The 21,785-nt window shown below is 40.3% G+C and overlaps 1 protein-coding gene across 1 annotated transcript in view; it reads right to left on the reverse strand.

The window, feature by feature from the left end:
* Window positions 1-21,785, reverse strand: part of GPR158 (G protein-coupled receptor 158) — a 199,993-nt gene that overhangs the window by 13,509 nt on the left and 164,699 nt on the right. Inside the window, exon 7 of the mRNA XM_064704089.1 lies at window positions 10,247-10,485. Within this exon, the coding sequence (XP_064560159.1) occupies window positions 10,247-10,485 (239 nt within the window). The remainder of the gene's footprint in view (window positions 1-10,246; window positions 10,486-21,785) is intronic.

Below are 21,785 nucleotides of genomic sequence, written 5' to 3' on the forward strand. Positions count from 1 at the left end.
GCTGGTGCCAGTCCCTCTTGCCTTGCAGTCTGGGTTGCCAGTGGCTGGAAGTGTTTGAGTGTCACCCAGTAATGTGCAGGTCCTGTTAGACCCCTGCAATGCCAGCACTGCTCCAGAACAGCTTCAGAAACTGTGATCCCACTGTTACTCATACACTGATTTTGTCTTGTTGAATTTTTGCAATAGAAACTACACTTACATGCAGTATAATAGAAAATAAATTATTTTTCAGACTTCTTTTTGGCAGTAATTTTTCTATACTGTAACTAAACCTGGTGATCAGTGGTATCACCCTGTGGAACTGGTCAGCACATAATTACTGGTCTGGTTTCAATAATGACACAAATGCTTGTAAACCCCACCATTAACAGCAGACAAAAATATAATGTCAGCACTGGATATCTCATTAAAACACACCCTCCAGGTTCTTCCACTTTTAGTAGTCCATGACTGCTGTAACTTCTCTATAACATATTGTTATATTATTTTGAAACTTCAAATATTGCTATTAATTCCAGCTAAAATCAATAAGAGATAAATCTGGATAAAATTAATTCAGTTACGCGGGTCTCTGTGCTATGACAAGAGCTCAGTTTGAACTCTGAACAACACTTTGCACATTTCTTAATGAAAAATACATGTCCTATCTCCAAGATCCTATTTCTACTAGAAGACAGCCTTCATAGACCCAGCAGTTACATAAACCCAAACATCTGAAGGGGCATAATCCATCCATACTGCTGGTTTTGTGATCTTCCTCACCAAATCCTAACAGTAATAAACTTTTTGATCTTTTGACCAAGTAATAGTATGATTTGAAGCCTTACTGAGTGTCAAAATGAAAAAAAAAGTATGAATCTTCTGAGACTCTGTGTCCCAGTCTGTTTTGAGCTCAGCAAAAACACACATGCAGGTATGTTTTTCCAAATTACTCATACACTTGGGCAAACTGGCTGTAACTTCCACTTCATTTCTAGAAAATTAGCTATGCTATAAATGAAGTCTATCATTCTGCTTTCTTAAAAACTCCTGCACAAAATGACTTACAAAGCCATCTTGATCCTGAAGTCTTTCCTGAACAAAACTGGAATACAAATTTGGCTTCAATACAATAAGAATAAAGGTTTATTACAAATCTTAGTGTTTGGGGTTTTTTCTTTAGGTAGTTGCCTCATATATGCAGAATAATGGCACTGGAATGTATTGCTCCTCAAATGACTGTAATTTATTGCTTTCATTGCTCCATAGTTATTTAGAATAAATTGAAAAGCAGAAAATTGTTGGAATTAGGCTGCTAAAGCCAGATCACTGTATCTTACTGTCCTGTCCTCTATGGAAACCCTTCATGCTAACACTGTTCAGCAGGGCCCCTCTAACATGCCAGACAATGCCTATTTCCTCACATTTTGCCTTTCACTCAAACTTTCCCTGCTCCCCAACATGAGCAGCAGAACTGAATAGATGAGCTAATTGTGAATAACAGGCACACTCCACAAAACTGCCCATGGTCTGTTCTTCTTCCTTTTTCTCAGCTGAAGTGAGAAGAGCCCCAAGTTTGTTTGTGACTAAAAAGATCAGCTACAAGTGGTAACAGAGGCTGAGAGTGTGAAAAGGTTTGGTTTTCAAAGAAATAAAAAAAAAATGTAAAATTTCATTTGCTGAAGATATTCTTACTTGAACTAAAGAGTAAGGGCCAAATTTTGCTTACTTTTAGAAGAAAAAATAAAAAATAAAACTACTGTAATTTTCAATTGGTGTTTTTTGGTTGGTGTTTTTTTTTCCCATACAGAGCAAGTAAAAATGAAAAAGTCATACTTTCATTTAAAAAAAAAACAACAAAACCCTCACAACCCAAGCATTTTAATTAGCTAGGCTAAGTAGGAATGCAGGAAACATCTGATCTGCAGATCTGATTAATTCTGAAAATTTCAGTTTTCAGTTTCACAGTCATAGTTGCAAGGAGTTCTTAAGACAAGAAGCAATTTCAAAGTATTAATATACTGGAGCATAACAGCAGTTTGTACCATTCACTGCATAATACTTTTAGAAAAGCTTTACATTTAGAGCAGGGTTGGCATTCCTGTCTGCAGATAATAATTACTGTGACATCTGGTATGGAACACAAATACAGAAGAGCTCTTAAAACATAAGGTAAAATAACAGAGTTCCTTTACTTGTTAAGTCCAACATTACAATAATTTCATCAGCAATGACAAAACAGACTGATAGAAAACCAATTTATTATCTAAACCATTAATTAAACAGATTAAATGTATGATGTAAAAGCTGTGTTTGGGGGAGAAGTCAAACTCCTATAATTAGCTACAGATGGTTAGTGCAATTTGCAACAAAAATCTGAAGGTGTTAAATATTTTTGCTGTGTTTTTTTCCTACATGGCCTTTTTACATTTGCAACATAAAGTAAGGTAACACATTAATGTATTTATTACTGCAATGAATAACAAAGATATAACTGATAGATAGATAGATAGATAGATAGATAGATAGATAGATAGATAGATAGATAATTGAGTATTATCTGGCCACCATGCAGCAAGGTTCTAATGTACAAATCATTTCTCTCTTAGATTGTTTATGGGACACTAGTGACTGCTTTGCACCAAACATCTTTAATGGTCAAAATCTATGAAATGTGATATGAAATTCCTATTTGGCTTGCTGAATAATTTTCCACTAAAAGTCTGGTATAGAAAAGTAACTTTCTATCTAAAGAAATATCTTAGCATACTGCATACCTGTCCAGAGCAAACTCAAAGCTCAAAACACATGATCTTGTTTCTGTGATTTAGCACAAGGCTTATAAATTATCCCATTTCATATATTAAGCACAAAACCTAAAAATCCTTCCTTTCCCCTTCTGAAAAAATTATGGAAACTCCTAGGAGAGAGAGCTGTCAGCTGTTCTCTGGACAGAAAATGCAGAGTCAAAACAATAAAACATAAAAGAGCTCTGAAAAAAAACCTTGCAGCAGTTACCCAATAATGGTCCAAAACAGGAATTCAGACTTGGGAGAAAAACTCTGATAGATAAGAGGTTAAGAAAAGGCACAGTTGCTTTAAAGGCATAAATGGATGCAGATATGAATGGAAGGTAGGAGATGAAAATGTAAAGTGACCTCAATATGTCATGTGCACAAATGAATTAGTCTTTAAATATCTCTCTTCTTAGTCACTACCTACTTCTTATCCACAGAACCTTTTATCTGGTCTTTGCATTATCTGATCAACCTGCTTAGTATAATTATTGGTGCTTAAAAATCAGGATTCTTCCTTGTCTTCATGATGCTGATTATGGTTTTGGAAAAGGAAGCAATTGGGAGCACTTAGCTTGATCATCCAACACACTGGGCCAGACTTACCTAGTGCCTGTTACAATGCAGAGTGAGCCATGTCCACTCACTTGAGATCTTTTAGGCACTGCTCATATTCTGCATCTTCTGATAATGAAGGACAATGCTATATATCCATAGTTTGTGGTATGTATCTGCTTTACAGAAAAGGATGGACACAGGGTTGTTATTACTGACTTAATCAAACTTTCTCAAAAGAGCTGGGGTAACATATTTTCTAGTTTTGCTAAACACGCAGTGGTCTGTGTTGCTGCGAGCAGAAGCAAATCCCCATGTTAATCCATTGCTGCTGTCACTCCTGCTATGCAGATGTCTGTACTACACCTAATCAAGGCTGCCTAATGAAGAAGGCTCTGCAATTTGTTGCAAATGACATTTGGATGTCTAGTGAACAACAGGAAAGACTGCAAGGGGGAAAGTGGTCTAGCACACATGCACAACTGACTTCTAACTCTGCCTGTGCCTCAGGCTCATATTCTCATATTCTATGAATATGAAAAAAAATGCACTTGAGGTCCTCATTCAGTCCAAACTTTGCATAGGTCATCATTTTTTGCAGAAGTGGGAGCATTTTTCTTGCTATTTGGGTGCCAAATACGCATTTTGCTATGATTTGCAGCAAAAATAAGCATGCAGGGCTGTATTTGTAGCCAGTGAGACCATACAAATGCTGCAAATATATTCAACTAAGCTCTGTAACTGAGCCAAAGGCATTGCAACACGGACAACCATATTAAATGGACCATATAACCCTAATCTCACTGTGCCTCAGCCCTGCCTGTGTAAAATGGGGATAATGCCAACCTGCCATTCAGGACAAGAGTGGAAATAAATTTACCCATATTTGTGAAAAGCTTAAGTCCTAAACTGTGGGTTTCCTTCCTAACATGGTCAGGAGAGGAATGTGAATTATTTCAGACTGTCCTGGCTGCTTCTCAGCCCTCCTAGCCTGGCAGAAATGCCTTTCTCTTCATTCCCTTCTTATGCCAGCCCCTCAGTGAAGATGATGTAAAGAGCTGTGGGCTCTCTGGAGCCAGGACACCCATTCCTGTGCTCACTTGCACTCTGCTGTCCAGGAGCTACTTGCAAAAAGACAGCCCTGAAAGATTAAAGCCCATTTTCATGGCTCTCTATGAAGCTTTATGTCTCACCACACTTACTTGTTTAAAAAGCACAACCACAGGCCAAAACCAGGCCACTGCTCCCCAGGGATGGTGACATTAAAGCTGTGACTTGCCTAAGTTCAATTGGTATTCTGAACTCTACACTCTTGGTAAAACAGTACTGTTCCAACAATTTTCCCCCATGTTTTAAACTCTAATTACTGATTACCACCCTACTTAGATCCATAACACAGCTACGACAACTCATCTATTTCTCTACCACACTTCACTACATTTTAAATCCCATTTACTGAGATGAAGGGAGCTATGGATCTGGAAGCACAGCTCTTGCATCCGTTCATTCACTCAGGGTGCCAGCTGGAGCTGAGCATGCACCATTTTAAAACTCAAAAAAAACTGTGTCCTCAATTGCTCCTGTGCTGCCAGCCAATGCAATCTCTTTCTGCATGGCTGTGTCCAATCTCCCACCTGGAGAGTTGCACCATGTCATAGGAGAAGCTTTTTTCTTCAACTGAAAGGATTTTCATATATTTCAATGAACTGTGATTACAAGTCTTTAGTGTTGAGTTATTCCTAGCAAATTATAAATTACCAGAGGTTTGTCTGTCTCTCCCACCGTATCTCAGCATCATTTTAATTAGCTATGCACAGCAATAAAGACAGCTATTTGTGGTATAAGAATTGATGGTGCCAGATTCAGACTTTTTTTCCTCACAGAACTTCCAAGGCCTATGGCTGTGAAGGCTGAGAGAGAAGAGTGGGGCCCTTGGGCTGGTGGGAGGCACAGCATACTCTGTCCCCCAAATCATCACAAGACTGCCTTGCAGGTCTACTCTCCCCCTGATGCAAGGGCCATGCACACCATGGTCTGTGGGTCCCATGGCTTCAGGGTACCCTAAAGATGGCTTTTGCTGGCAGGGGAGACATATCCACTGACTTGAGTGTGAGCAACAGACCTAGGAGTCTCACTGACATTCTCGAGTCTCTAGGAGCTCCTCGAATTTTTGCACTTCTTTTAGCCCTTATACTCAAGTATTTTCTTAATTCCTCTAGAATTAAGGCTGTCCTGCCTCATGACTTCCACACCTCACTGTTTTCACTAAAGTCAGCTGGACACTCTTCTTGCCTCCACATGCCCCATCAACCTCTTCACTTGTGTGTGGATGAAGGAGGGAGAACAGGATAAGCTGGAAACTGGCTGAATGTGGGGTCTCTTCTCTCACACCTTAAAGAGGATGCAAGCAAATGCCAATGGCATCCAAAGTACCTAAAGTGTGGAAAGGCTTGGAGCAGTACCAGTAGTGGACTCCAAAAAGAGTGGTGCAAAGACAAGAGGAAGTCAGAACACCTTCCAGCCTCTCCCAAACCACAGAGGACTTGCAGAAGAAACTAAATATGGAATTCAGCAACACATAAATGCGTGGCCCAGGCAACACAAACATGGTTTCCTGAGCAGAAATACTTTGTATGAATCATGCCTAAGTAAAGGATATGGGATTTCACTTATCATATAACAGGTAACAAGAGAAAGCAATGTTTCTGCATGGGCTAATGCAACCCAGACTGCTGAACCTGGGGGCTCCAGCAGCACTTCCCATCTTTGGTGCTGTCCCTCATCCTCTTCCAGATTTACCTTATCCTAGAGATGAGTGCCATAAAACTGCACACAGTGTGGTGCTGTGGACTGTGGAAGGACTGCTAAAGAGGGGTGCAGGGTGCCAGGAGGAGAGGTTTACAAGCAGAAAAAAGACAGAGCTGAAGGTACTTTGTAAAACACTGTTCTTTTTCTATTTCTGCTGCAAACATTTTATACATTCCTGGTTTTATCACTTAGAATAAGCTTTTCACAAGTGATTACTATTTTTACATGATATATTTTTTGAGTATCTAATGTGAGAAATGAAGCCAGATCCACACCAGTGCTGAATTCTAAGCATCTCCTTGTTGTGCTTTCCACAGAGGAGGCTATGAACAGTACTCTGAAAAACCAGTCCCTTCATGTCTCAAGACAGACACTGAAAATGGATAATTTTGGCTTTAATCTTTGTACATTGATGCTAAGGGGAGCATGTTTAAAAATGCCCATTTGGAAATGAACAGTTCTTTATTCATTGCATGCTCTGAGCAACACACCCCTAATATGGCATGGGGCCACATCAAATGGGGATAACAAAAAGAAATAATAATCACTCATTCACTGAATGCAGCAGAGTGCCTGTAGAAAATTTAATAAAAGGGCCTCATAAGGATGTATTACAATGCCTTAGCTCAAAACTGTACAGGCAGTCTTGATGCCCAGTTTGTCAGAGCCTGTCCTGGCACCTCATGCCCTCGTTAGACACAAAGATTATGTATGTCAAGTATCAACAAATGAACAGTGGTAGTGGACTGTTCATCTGGGAACAGTCCAAAATTACTCATTTTGTTCCTTTTCCTGGCTGAATTACTGAAAGCATGCAGTAATTATGAGGAAGTTTCATATTTGAAACCTTCCCGATGCCCAAGACCCAAAGTATGAGCTACAGATGTGAGGGCCACAGCACTAGCTCAGCACAGAGGAGCAGCACTGCTCCTGCCAGCCAGAAATCAAACAGTGCAGGGGAAAAGCATCTCCCTGTGCTTAGTTAATACCTGTCATTCACTTCTGTCTAAATAAACACACAGAATGTATGGGGCATTTTTAAAAACTTGCCTATCCATTTGGGGTGAAACTGGCCCTGCTGAAGTCAGGAACATTCACCTCTCAAGATTTCACCTCTGCCTTTTGTTTGTGCTTGTGCATGCATGTTTATCTCTCTGCCTGTCTTTGTCTCCTCCCTGGGGCTTTGTTCATTCAACTTATTATATTGTCTCTCTTTTCAGTTTCTGGGAAGCTCTCTTAAATCCTGGAACAATATCTGTTACACTTATAGGATGTTTTCCCCTCAGGATAAAGAACAGTAGTTTGATTTGTGACACTGCAAGCCCGTAGGTAGCAGAAGTTTATCACTTGGAGTTGTTTTCTAAGTCAAAATCTGACAGTGACAGGTAGAGGTATAGAATATATTCAGGCCATAAGAAAAAGGCTTTGTGGGTGAGTATTTTCAAGGCCTCAGGTCTTTCTCTGCAATCTCAGACTGTCAACCATGCCATGGATTTTCAATGAGACTGATGCCCTGACCTTGAAAGGGATGCAGAAACTAACACACAGGAAATAAAACAATAAGGCAAGTAACAAATAAGCTACTCACAAGTATCCAACCCTAAGGCAAATACACACTAACTTACAAACTCAAAGGGAAGTACACATTAACTTACATTACATTATGTAGATAAAGTAAGATTAACTGAATGCTAATTTCTCTCATCAGCATATCACAGAGTACAGAGGCAATGCTAGAATCAGTGATAACCATTGTGTCTAAGTCCCTACATCTCTCACAGAGACCATCCTCTTAGACTTAATGGAAATGTAAATATAAAACATTCACTGTAATAAAAGTCTCCGAAGATAGAGTCTAAGTAGCATGATTAGTATGGAAAATGCTTCATAAATCCCAATTCCAATAATCTCTGGTAGCATAAAGGATTCATCTCATTATGACTTTCTAGCAGAGCCTTGTTAATTCTCACTTCACTAATCTGTGACCTTGAAAATTTCCTGTCTGCATTTCAGTGAAGTGTTGACAGCCGAGTGAAATAGGGAAGTGTTCCAGCAAGGGCTACAAGTGACAGAATATATTGCAAAACACTCACTAGATTTATATAAAATACTGTGCCTGAAAAAATTAAATTAAATAACAAATATTTAATCAATTACCATCCACCATTTTTATTTTAGCATTTGAAATCAAATAGCAGGATCTATCAATTAATTTATTACATATTATATTTTGCAAGGCTGCTAACATAGGAATAAAAGGAATTCTGTCTTAAGGATATTACCTCTGACCCATTTCTGAGACGAAGTATCTAAGTTTGGGACTAGTTCCTTCTGACTGTAAGCTTTTGAGGCTGCTATTAGCAATAAAAATCTTGAAGTCATATGCACACACACATACATGCATATAAATAAATATATAGATATATATATCCCACACATCTTACTACAGTCTTGTAGGTGCACATCTCTTGGTGCCACTAATATGACTGCATAGTTTACTGAAGAGTTGCATAACTCTTTTTATGAAGTAGTGTGGGAAAGAAGACAAAATGACTGAACAAAATTGTGCCCTATTTTCCAGGCTTGAGAGCTCACTTTGCTTCTAGTACCCCTGGGTGTATTTTGAAAAACATCTAAAATTCCTCTAAATGTAAACATACCTTAAAAAACAACCCTTACTTTTTTCCAATACTTGGCAGACAGCAACTTAATTAATTTTTTGCCAAAATAGACAATTGATCAGAATTGGGTATTAAGATCTGAATTGTTAATCACTACATCACCAGAATTATAAAACCCAGAGACTAAAAACATTTGTTGTCATTATTCAAAAACCACCGCTACCAAAATATTAATAAAACTACACTGTCAAATACATCAAAATTTTGATCCAAAATAGTGCAGATGACATCATCAAGTGTTGCACATTTAATTCTTTTTTGTTAATTTTACAACATCTCTGCCAATACTACTGTTCCTTTACTGCAAAGTACACCCTCCAAAAGCACCCAAATTGAGAGGCATCTCAAAACATGCTCCTTTCTACTCTTCTCTGCATGGTTTGCCAGTGAGCATATTGACAGATGGGGTACCCCCGTGCCTGACTGCCTCTGAGATCTTACAGAAAGGAGAGGAAAGCAGAGCACAGGGACACCTTGGAGCCATGGAAGCTCCTCTGTGAAGCTGGCAGCACTGTTTTGTCATACACTGAGTTTCTGTAAGCCAGACTGAGAGAAACCACCTCTACCCATCTCATCTGTGCTCTCATGTGGAGCAGCCACCATTACCTCTCCCTAACCCTCAGTAGCAGAGCTCTGTCAGTGGGATGTCCATGGGAGAAGCAGGGAAAGGGCAGAAAAGTAGGAATTTATTTCAGATTTCAAACACTGAAGTATTTGAGACAGTGGGTGGCTAGCCTGGGCTGTACAAGCAACACTGGCTGGAGGTGGAAGCACTGTATGGGAGAAAGCACATCACACTGCTCAGCTGAACCCTGGCACAGGGAATCCACTGGTTCTTACCGAGTTCAGGAAACAAAAACTAATCCTTTTTCTGGTTTATTTGACTTCTGCAGGGTGTCATTTTTAGCTTCTGCCTTTTCCATGCACACCTAACAAATGCATTAAGTTGGCACGTTTGATGTTCATTTCCTATTCCCTGTACTTTGATACCAATTTCTGGAAAGTTATGAATGAGTGGTGGTGGAAGCTCTTTCCCTCCTCACACAAGAACTCTGACCAGTTCTGTGGTGCAAAATCAAAAAGCCTTCATTAAACTAGTTACAATTCCTCACTTCAGTAGAAGAAGAACCATTGAAGAGCTTCAATAGCAGAAGAATTACTTCTTCCTTCTGCCTTCAAAGATGAAATGTCTTGAGCACCCATCACTTTGTTACTACAATCCAAGTTACAAACCTTTGAAAGTCATAAAGTGTCAGCATATTTTGTTTTACTTCTCAGCCCATTTAAAAAACCTATATGCTGATATTTTACTGCTGTAGTTCTCACATATTAGGCAGTCTGACAAAGCTTTAAGATATTCTAAAAGAAGAAAAATTAAAAGGCAAGCTTTATTATAGAAATTAAAGATAAGCTAGAAAATTAACATACCAACAGCCATCATGTAATCCCAGCGGTCTATGAGGCACATATTGAAGATCAGATGGTCAGATGTTTGCCCTTGACCAATGAGTGGAATGTTTCTCTCCAAATTTTGGGTTATTGCAGAAGTCCAGCCAATGAGAAACCAAAAGACTACCAGGAGAATAACAGACAGCATCCTCATCACTCTCCCACCTGTCATGTAGGGAATGCGCTGAGCCGTGCGGGACAGGAACACCTTCAACACCCTGGAAAATTCAGACAGGGCAGAATTGAGAAGAGCAGTAGTAGTGTCACAGGAATTAGACTTTCATTTTATTTCAGTACCAGATTATTTAAAAAACAAATCAACAGTCTTTTCTCTGACAAGAATGAAATTTGGAACATTATTAGTTTCATATTAATCACATTTAAATGGAACTGATTGCTGCTCAGAGAGTGTTACATAGCAATAATAGAAAATATTAGCTATGCCTATGTTAGAGACACACATTTACAGGCTGTTTTGTCAAGCTGTTTTGTGCATGCCCTCTCCCAGTGGAAGACTTCTGTCTTTGAAAGATGAAAGGTCATTTCCATAAACCAGCAACCATGTATGTGAGATTTTATTCTGTTTTGATGCTGCCTGCTCATCCCCCATCCTGCAATTTCCAGAGAACAAATTAACACTTCTTAGATTCTTTTCCCACTGAGTTTGATGCTGCTGAGACAATAACCTACTCATCATAGAAATAACTATGGAAGGCACTTTGCTAATTAAATGGGGTTTGATTTGTTTAGAGGCAACATGTTTTTTGAGCTAGGACAGAACCAACATAAGAAAAGCCACACCACACATCAAACACTTATACCACATCACAGCTATTGAAGACATAACACTTTAAAAATAATTGCACTTATTATCAGGATAAATTTACTCCCACAAGAACTGTTCAAGGAAATAGCACCTGCTTTTTCTATTCATTACCACCTGCTAATGCAGAAAAAGTTCCTCCTAGGAGCATGAAAACAACAAAAATTTGAGGAAATCCCCTTGGGAAGAAGGAGCAGTTTGATTCTTCATGTAGCACAAAATATCTCTCTGTGCTGCCTGCACCACGGGATCTGCCAGAAGCATCTTCTGGGAGCATTGCAGAGTTCCTGCCTTGGCCCTGCTAAGCTGACAAGGATGAGCACTGAGGAAAGGCTATCATGGAAGTTTTTATGAACCATGGCCATTAGAAGCAGATGAGCTGAAATTTAAAGGCTGTTTTAGATACAGGGGTGAGGAGTCTTTCAAAGTGAAGAGTTCAACTGTTTCAGTGATTTTGTCCTCAAAACCACAGTGGTTCCTGACTCCTGGGCATGAGCTTGTCCAGTCTTGATATCCATGAAGAGACAAATTATCATTGAGGTTTCCATATTGTGATTATTTTTTTCTTAAAGTTGATTTTTTACATGTCCTTGTCAGCTCTTAAGTTATTTCAGTGTACCAAGCATCAAACCACCTCCCAAGACATTCGACAGCCAGGCCTGTCTTTTCAGCAATAAAAAATCACACCTCAGATTCACATTTATGCTGTATTTGTCTGAGAGGAGGCAGAAGCAGTGTTGCCTCTCAAACAACTAATGGAGCAGTGTCTTAAAGGCAGAAGCACAAAAGGTTTTCCACATCCATAACAATGAATCAGCATTTGACTACAAACACAGCCTGCACAGTGTGCATTAGGTGAAGTCAGAGATCTGAATATGTTCAACATTATTCAGCTGTTTCCCTCCCAACAGTCCCTCCACAGGGAGTCACAGTTTTTGATCTTTCCATGTTTGATGGATGTTCTGCTCTCCCTTTGCAGATGCTAAGTGCCTTATGTTGGAAGCAGACTCCCAAAGACTTCATCCAGGAGAGACAGAAAACTCCACAGAGGCAAGGCAGGCTGCTTCCCCCTGCATTGCTCAGCCACAGCACTGCTGTTCCAGGGCAGCACTGGTGAACCCTCATTTTTTAAACACCAAATTCCTGATTTTTTCTAAAATCAGGAAAAAAAGGCTTCCCTTCTACCTGTTGTGAATGCGGGTCAATAGTTAGCTTCTCTGAAGGGAAGAAAAATTTATTATTTTCGTAATGGACTGGAAAATTTCACAGTTATAATTTGTCATTTGAGAAAAATCTCATCATACATTTTTATGAATGTTGAATTATTACAGAAATCACACAAACCAGCTGAGAACTATTAGAAACTTTTTGCATTTTGGCTCCAAAGTAAATTCTTGATGATTCTGCTGAAAGTCAACATGTGAGCCTATTTTGGGCATAATAAGGCAGAACCCATTAGATTTTTTTCATTACTAGTTCATTAACTGCTGCCTGTGAGACAGCTTGCTAAGGGAGAGGTGTGGGCTGCTGCTACATTATTTACCTAAGCACAGTGAAACAAGTATTTTGCAATACAGCAGTCAAACCTCATCCAATTTGGATCAAATCACATTTCTTTTTTTTTCCCTCCTCTTTTTCATAAACATAAGCATCCCCCAACACAATAATTTCTATCTTGGACTCGTAGGCTTACATGTAGGCCAACCCTTACACTTTTTTTCAAACATTCTTTTTCTGAAAAGCTGTAAAGAAAGTTGCATTAGCTCAGTAATGCTGCAAATCTCCTTTTCAGAGGCTGTGGTATAAAAGCTGTCAAGCAGAACACAAGCTCCCAAGCTGCAATTCCCTCATTCTCCTGCCACAATGTGAATCCAAAGCCTCATTGCTCACCACCTCAACACTGATTTACATGCTCTGTCTGATCTCATCTTCTGTGTATTATTGAACCTGTATCAAGGCAGAGACAGCTGCCCAGGAGTTCCTCTCCCAAGGGGAGAGCCTCTCTCCCCTCCTCATCTCACCAGACTGCAGGGTCATTATCTTGCCTGTACCTCTGACTCATACAATCCAAGTTCACTGTAAAAAAGTTGAGCTGCTGTAGTATGAGACCAGACTGCCTCAGTAAACACTTGGGGTTTGATTACTGGTACTCTCTGTCAGAAAACAGGGGAATTCTTGATTCAAATCCCTGCCCTGAGTTCCAGGTAGATAATGGTCAAGCCCCCCTTTTCCACTCAGTTCAGTATCTCTATATTGGGTCAAAGTAGCTACTGAACAAATAAAAGAGAATTTCTTACAGGGAGGCAGGAAGTGGGGCTGGTGGGCTGCATTGCTGCTAGGAAATCAAATATGCCCTGGGTCATCCCTAGCACTGAAGCCAACTGGCAGAGAACATACATTATCCTCAGCATTACAATTCAGCAGGACAGAGGATGGAGTCCCAGTGCCAGGGAATGTTCTCAGATGCTACTTAATTTATGAATATAGATGTAGCAGATTGAAGTTTCTGAGCAAATTAATGTTTAATTATGAGTATCAAGTAAGTCAAACTGAATATATGACTCCTCCTGTCCTATCTACAGCCAAAATTACTGGCAGTGCCAGTCAGTGCCCTGGTAGAAGCTCAGGGGTCTGTTTGAGACATATGGTCTCTGATCTAAAACAGAAAACTTAACCATGTCCCTCAGCATCTTCTAGCTATACTCCCACCTAAATCCTCTCAGCATATGCAATCGACTTTTCTGCACTGTGTTGGATAATTGAACAATCATTTCCAGTGACATGTCATCAGCTCTGTTTACAGGCAGATCAGACAGAACACTGCAATGTGTTTTACCTGCTTTTCTGGAAGACACAGCTGCCTTTGAGCAAAGCTTTGACTCACAGGCAGCTGCAGCCAGGATTAAAGCTGAGATGCAATGGCCCTTCCCTTTACAGAGTAAACAGAGGGTGCAGTTCAGGCTGAATGAACTGCCTGGAGACCACAGCTCGTAACTCCCAACTCTGCTGCGGCACCACCAAGTCTGGGGAGAATTAAACTACATGGTCTGAGGATTTTCTTTGGGGTGCCTGGCTCCATATAAATGGAGGAGGGGAGGGCTTGGTTGCAAGCACAGAGCCAAGGGAAGCCCAGCAGCTGGGAAGGGAAGTGATGCTGCAGGTGGATCTGAAGCAGAGGGACAGAGCTCAGGTTCACAGGACTGGCTGGGATCAGCAGCTTGGAAACATCAAGTGAAGCACATGGCTGCTGCTGTAGTTATATCCTAAGATGCAATGTGTAACCTTAGAAAATAAGTAAAACCATATGAAATTTTCATGTCATATCAACAAAAAGATGGTCCCCAAACTACCACTGACTGCATAAACAGCAGGAACTACAGGTGAAGGATCCTGCTTTGACAGCAATGACCTGGCACAGTTTGTTTATTTTTTATTTCTAGCATCTGTCATTTTGTGACTCAACTGAGTCATTCTGTCAAACTGCTCTGTTCCAGACCGGCGATTTTTAGTATGATACAAAAGCTACATCAGAAAATAATGGGTCAAGCCCTTCAGAAGTATACAGCCCTCCTACAGTGCAGGGATTATGTCTTACCTACTTTCCTGGGTTAACAGTGAATATGCCACTAGTTACTTTGAGTTAATAAACTGATGTGATTCTACCAAAAGTGAAAAGGTACCAGTGGGACATGCATGGCATCATGTTGACACAAAAGAGTGCCTACTCTTCACACTTGACACACAGACACACACAAATACTGAATGCAGGTATAATTTCCACATCAGGAAAGATGACTGAATAAAAAATATCAACACTTAAGGCCCAAGACCTCAGAAATCGTATTTAGATAGACTCATACCATGAGTTACTGGTTTTCACTGGAAAGAATAAAACCCAACTGAACAGCTTTCTAAACAACTTCCCAGCTGAAAGTGTCCAAATTAGTCATTGTCTGCTTCCTAAGTGATTTCTCAAGACCTCAGCACAGAACAAACTAGAAGTGCACCACTGAACAGAATAATCTTATGGGACAATCTTTTGCTTTATTGATTCTGACCACACTGAACCTGAGCAAACCTGGACTGAGAGGCCACGTCAGCAGCACGACAACAGCGGGGCAAGACCCACATCATATGCCTCATGTCCTGTCCAGTGAAAATATACAACAACTAGAAAATGAAGTTTGGGCAATTATGTGGGTGTCTGGATACTTCTGAGAGGCCCCATCTTGTGTGGAGCCAGCAAACTTGGCCACATATCACTGAGAGCCATCAGCTTATCTTAATTCCTTCACACTATGCATGGAACATCTTACAGTACAAACAACAGGAAATCTCCCACATTTTTTATTTCAGAAAAGATTTTTTTAATAGCCAATACATGTCAAGAACACTGCTATGAAAGACAACAAATGCTTGGAGGAATTGACTAACCCATCCAAATGCACTGGATTTTGTACTGGGTAACAGAGCACAAGTGTGCCTTTGTGGCCAAGAATGCCATGGGTGTCCCGGGGTGCATAAGAAGAGCTTACCAGCAGGTTGAGGGGGGTGACCCTGCCCCTCTGCTCAGCCCTGGTGAAGCCACATCTGGGGTGCCATGTTCAGTTCTGGGCTCCTCAGTACAGAAACACACCGAGCTCTGGGAGTGGGTCCAGCTGATGGTGGCAAAGATGACTGAGGGACTGGAGCATCTGTTTTATGAGGAAAGGCTGAGGGAGCTGGGCCTGCTCAGCCTTGAGAGGAGGTGACCGGGAAGGGGCCTCATTGGGGTCTATCAGTATTTGAAGGGAAAGTGTCAGAGGATGGATCCAGACTCTCCTCAGTGCCAACCAACAGGACAAGAGGCAACGAACAGAAACTGATGCACAGGAAGTTCCACCTGAACACAAGAAAGAAACTTTTCACTGTGCAGGTGATCACACTCCAGATCAGGTTGCCCAGAGAGGCGGTGGAGTCTCCCTCACTGGAGCTATGAACCATCTGGATGCAATCCTGTGCCATGTGCTCTGGGATGATCCTGCTGGAGCAGGGAAATGAGCCAGATGCCCACTGTGGTCCCTTCCAGCCTGACCCACCCTTGATTCTGTGAAGGCTGCTCTGCACACTGAGGCCACCAATGGTATCATAGGCTTGCTCCACAGCCACAAGGTAAACTACAGGTGCCAACAGTCCTGGAAGTACAGGGAGGGAGATCGTGCTGCAGGATTGTTCCCTTTGTCCTGGAAGTGTACCTGATTTCAAATCCTTACCTGGCAGTCTGTGTTTAATAAACAGCAATATTAATATGTGAGGATTTCTTAATGGTACAGTAAAAATTCCCAATCAGGTAATTTTGGGTATTTAGTAATGGGAGAAGCAGTGCTGTTTCTGAAACATTTTCTGCAATGTTTCTGCTGCAGAAACATTTTCTGCAACAAATTGTATTTACTTTCAAAAATGTGATTCTGAAAGCAGAGTTTCCTTGACATCTTTCCTAGAGTTTTACAGTGATTTCCTATTGTGGGAAATGAATGCAATGCAAATTTATAATGTATAGCTAGAATAACAAGCTTTGAAAATGTATTTTACCTCAGTGCCTGGTAAAATCTACCTCTAGTAAGCAAAGAGACGTGTCATGACTTAATGCTAACTTACTCTGCACAGAAGTTTCCTAGGTAATTTTAATGCTACACATATGAAGGTAATCCTACAGTGCTTGAATGAAAGCTCTCTTTCTGAATAAACACTGACATAATTTCCAGGAGTTTGAGCAGACTGAAAAAGTTGGGAGGGAAATCACATGCAGTTCAAGGAAAGGCTCTGGGTATTGGGAGGCAGCAGGACAACAATAGATTTCCCACTGCAATGAGAACCACTCACTCACTCACTCCCATGTGAGCAGCACTGGACTAACATTTTCTGGCATATTTAATAACATGGAAAAGGTCTAAAAATATTACTTGCTTTGATGAAAATTTATTCATTTGAAGTAGCTTTTGTCTGCCAATCTGTAGGTAAGCCAATCTGTAGTGAGCAAACAATGTTATTCCTTTAAATGTAGCCAAGGATTCTGACATTTTTCATGCTAGGCATAGGTTTCATTTTCTCCTTTCACCTGCAAGTCTGAATTCCCACCTGGGAAAAGCTCAATTTCCTGGTGGATTATAGAACAAAAAGCTTTCTCTGCCTGCAGCCAGTTCCAAGAGCTGCAGCTGGAGCCTTTAGACAGACCAGCTGAGCTTTGCTTTTCCCCAGTGCCTCCCTGCTCCCAGCTCACTGCCCCGCTGCCTGCATCTGTTCCAGCTCCCACTGCAGGGGATGTGGAAGCTTCTACCTCTGTGTGTGTTGCTTTTTGAAGTGCCTTTGTTCATATCACCACATCATGCAGGTAGGTCTCATCAGAAACGGGCACTCCTCAGCAGGATTTGCCCATCCTGAATGTGTGCTGATGGATGCATTAAGCACTGGGGAGCTGAGAGGTAAGAAGGCTCAACAAGGGGACTTTCCATGTCACGTAACTAGGTTTCAGTGATGCAGACCAAGTCTCCTTATTTATTAAATCCTCATCTGCTTTGTGCTAATTATCTCTTCTAATAAACCACTTACTGCACTAATACCCCCACGAATCCTGCTGAGATTAGCAGAACTACAGAGTGCCAGTGAAATGTCTGACACTCCGCTGTCAAACTCTGCTGAGGCAGAGCTGCTACAGAGCACACCATAAACCCATAAATAAAAAGCCCATCAATCTGTCCCCAGACAACCAGCAGTGACATATCACAGAATGGTTAGGTTTGGAAGGGACCTTGGAGATTATCTCATTCCACCCTGGTGACATGGGCAGGGACACCTTCCACTAGACCAGGTTGCTCAAAGCCCCATCCAAGCTGGCCCTGAACACTTTAATGTCTCCTCTTTGTCATCTACATGGGCTTAAGGTTCCATCACACAGAGCTCACGACCACAGAGGGGATGCCTAAAGTTCTAAAAATCCCAGGTCCTTGGGATAGGCACAAAGCCATCTCTTTCCAAGTCTGCCATTGAATGGTTAACAGCCATTTCAATACCTTCCTCCTGACAGATATCTTTAAATAACCACATCCCTCATTCAGGGAAAAATGAGGTCAGCTCCTCAGACAATTTTCTCCATAAGCAAATCAATCTTGTGGAAGTCTTTCCTTCATTCAAATTTGTAGTGATTTTGTGACAAAAACTTTACTTCAGACATTCTCAAGACTCCTGCCACTAGTAGTTAGGTCTAAAAATTCAGCCTATATAAGGTCTGGCTAAGTTAATTATTTGCTTTTTAAAATTCATTAGGTGGTTATTATCTTTTTTGAAAATTGAAAACCATTGAGTTCTTTATCCTTATCAAAGACTTTCAGAACAGGCAGTACAAAAGATCTCAAGGTCAATATTTATCAGGAAGCTTACACTGTGAAAACAGATGCAAGAACTGCCTCCTGGTAATCTTTTCCTACAACAGGTCAAGAACATTTTCAAGGCTTTCATTCTAAAATTTTCTTCACAGACTGTTGTGCAGCTGAATGTACAAAAGGCAACTCCCCTTGTGAACCTGGCTCACAATGTTTCATTTAACAAAGGCTGATGAGTAAAACCAGCTGGAATGAAAAATTCCACTCCTAGTTAGTGCTGCTCTATCTAACACTGTTCCTCTACTACTGAAAACATTCACAGACAATTTCAACAACCTTTCCAATTTTCAGAGGTATTTTCTAGCATCATCAATATGGTAGCTGGGCAAAACCTCATGCCAAAGCTTGTACTTTTATTCTTAACATAGTCATACTACAAACAGGGAAAGTCTTGAAATAGGTAAAACCCAAATCCAAACCAAACTAAATTTGAGAGTGGTTATTTATATTGATGTAGACAGATCATGGTGCTAATAACACCAAGGATAAGGTTTGTTCCCCTCATGGGCCATTCACTCGAGAGCTGGACTTGATGATCCTTGTGGGTCCCTTCCAGCTCAGAATGTTCTGTGATTTTCTTTCCCTTCTTCTCCTCCAGAGGTTCACTGGCAAGCATTGAACTTCTGATCAGAGAATGATATGCCCCACTTAAAAAAAGACAGTACTTTTCCAGCATTTTTAATGTGGCCAGAAAACCAAAATACCCCACTCCTTTTAATCTAAAGATGGTAAATATTCTGGTGCGTTTGCATGATGTAAGAAGTTGCTGCTTTAATGTAGCAATTCACTGCAGCTGTACTGTGTTTTTCACCACTTCTATAAATGTATTACAATAATAATTTATTCAGGTACTATATAAGAAGAATCTAAGGCTTTTCACTGACTAAAAAAGTAGTGAATAAAAATGTAGTGGACTTGAATGAATTATAATTCATTCTGCTAGCAGTCATTTATTGAGGACTGAACTATATATCCATAGCATATTTACTGATCACTAAACTTTGTTTTTTGAGAATGGCACTAAACAGTAATGGGCAGCTGAAGGAAAACAATCATAATTTCACAGATAAATTATTTGTTTTCATGTTCACAGATAGATACCATGCTGTTTTACCCTTTGTATCCTACTTCACTAGTGGTTAATGTGATACTGTAACTGTTAGTTTGGGTGTGCTACATTGTGGATTTGAACAAGATAAAAAGCTTTCACTACAAAATATCTTCTCCTTTACTTATTTTTAGTTCTAATTACATGGCAAATTTCTACACTAAAGCAGAAAAAAAATGAAATGTGCTTCTATGTGATATCTTTTGTCTTATTAGCTGTTTTAATAAAATGAAAAACTACTTAATAGTGTTCCAATAATATCATACAACTATGCTACTGAATTTTCTAGAGCAGCATCTGAGACCTGCAGCTTGCAGGGCAGACGTGGCCCTTCCTCCCAGCAAGGCTGACAGTTCATGGCTGACATCCCTGGGACCCCACCAACACACAGACCAGTGCAGGTGTTTGTGTGCTCTCCACATCCCCAGCAAGGAGAGCTTCCCAACCCTGCTCTGAAGGAACGAACACCTTGATTTACAAGATGTAATCACAGAGTCTGGGTTTAGATTTGTCATCACAGAAGCTTCAGTGACCTAGTGATTTTTTTCAAATATTCCACTTGAAGGAGATGAAAAGCAGGAAAATTGATTTCTCCTTGGAAGTCAAATTGTGTTTCCTTTATAAAGTCTCTCATGATGAGGAGATTTTCTTGTGGTTCTTCAAACTCCCTGTGACAACATTATCTATATTTGTAAGACATTAAAGATACAACTTTTTAAGAAACAATGGGGTCAGTAGACTTTTCTGATGGAAGTGCTGTTTCTCTGCCTATCCACAGACTGCTGAGCAAGCTCAGATCTGGGAGACAGCAGCAGGTAACAGCAGGAGCCCTGGCGCAGATGCAGGAATCTGGAAACAAAATTTCCAAGAACCAGAGAAGATTGTGGAGAATTTGATGTAAAATTCATGTAACTGGATCAAATCAAGACCGCCCTGCAAGAGCATGGAACACAAATCAAGAATTAGGCACAAGCACTGCTATTTCTGGTCTGATGTATCTCATTGCTTTGAGGTTTTCCATTATAAAAATAAATCACCTGATTGACTCATCAATCAGATTTTCTGAGTTTTCTCTTTGTCTTTCCAGAGGAGGATCCTGCAGGAGCAGCTGCACACAGTGCAAAGGTGTCACTGATTGTGGGTCCAGCTGCATTTCCAGAGAATGTTCAAGAGAAGTATTTTTCAAAATAAACTGGTTTAAGTATACTGCATTGAAAAAAATCCAGTAAAAAGCAGGAGAATAGGAAAAGAACTCTATCTGTGAAGCACTGACTAAAGCACCACACACAAAATCTTTTCACACTAAACTGTCTCCTCACAGATTTACTTGCAAGCACTTACTTCCTTTTCTGCTGTGCAATGTGGTTCTTACACACTGTTTTAAAATTGCAATTCATTATTAAAGATGCAGGAAGCAAACATAAGCAGTCGAAGAGACAGGAGCCTCTCTTTATACACTGCAAAAAGCCACCATTTTTATGCCCTTATATCTTTTGGAGTGTATTTTTGTCCTTTCACTTCTGTCAGAGTGTTTCAGTGCTGGAAGTTACTGTGAACTGGCTAAATTGCTTCCATTTTGAATGACCAGAAGCGTGTACATCTTCACATATGCAAATGAAGCCATCGAAATTTTCACTTTTTAATACATTATCCCCCTAATCTTATCACTTCATTGATAATCATAAATATGCATTTCTTTTGAACCATGAGGACAGAGGAGGATACACTGAAAGGCCCAGTCTTTGATGGGTTGTGCTCTCACTTAGATACATTGCCATGCCAGATAATTAAACAGCTGAGATGCAGCAGAAAGAGCTTGTCTTGACTGTTTTACTTCCTTTAGGTGTGAGAAAGAGTAATAATCACACCCCCTGGATACAATCCTTCCCTCAGATCCACAATGCAGACTGCTGTATTTAGCAGTGCTCAGAAGAGGTGCTGGGTTGCCAACACCATTATTATAGATGCTAAGCTGACAGGAGTTAATGAAATGTGGTACAGAAAGACATGTAACCGCATTATTTAGTTATAATATTTTTTGCTAGTTTTGTGCCCATTTTAATAAAACAAATGTTTGCCAATTTATAATGTGATTGAAAGGCAGCAGTGTTTTGTATCAACTCTACTGCAAAAGAAGTTCTTTATCAGCATTGTGTTCTCCTTCCACTT

Source organism: Zonotrichia leucophrys, chromosome 2, assembly GCF_028769735.1.
Source record: "Zonotrichia leucophrys gambelii isolate GWCS_2022_RI chromosome 2, RI_Zleu_2.0, whole genome shotgun sequence".
NCBI classification, from domain to species: Eukaryota; Metazoa; Chordata; class Aves; order Passeriformes; family Passerellidae; genus Zonotrichia; species Zonotrichia leucophrys.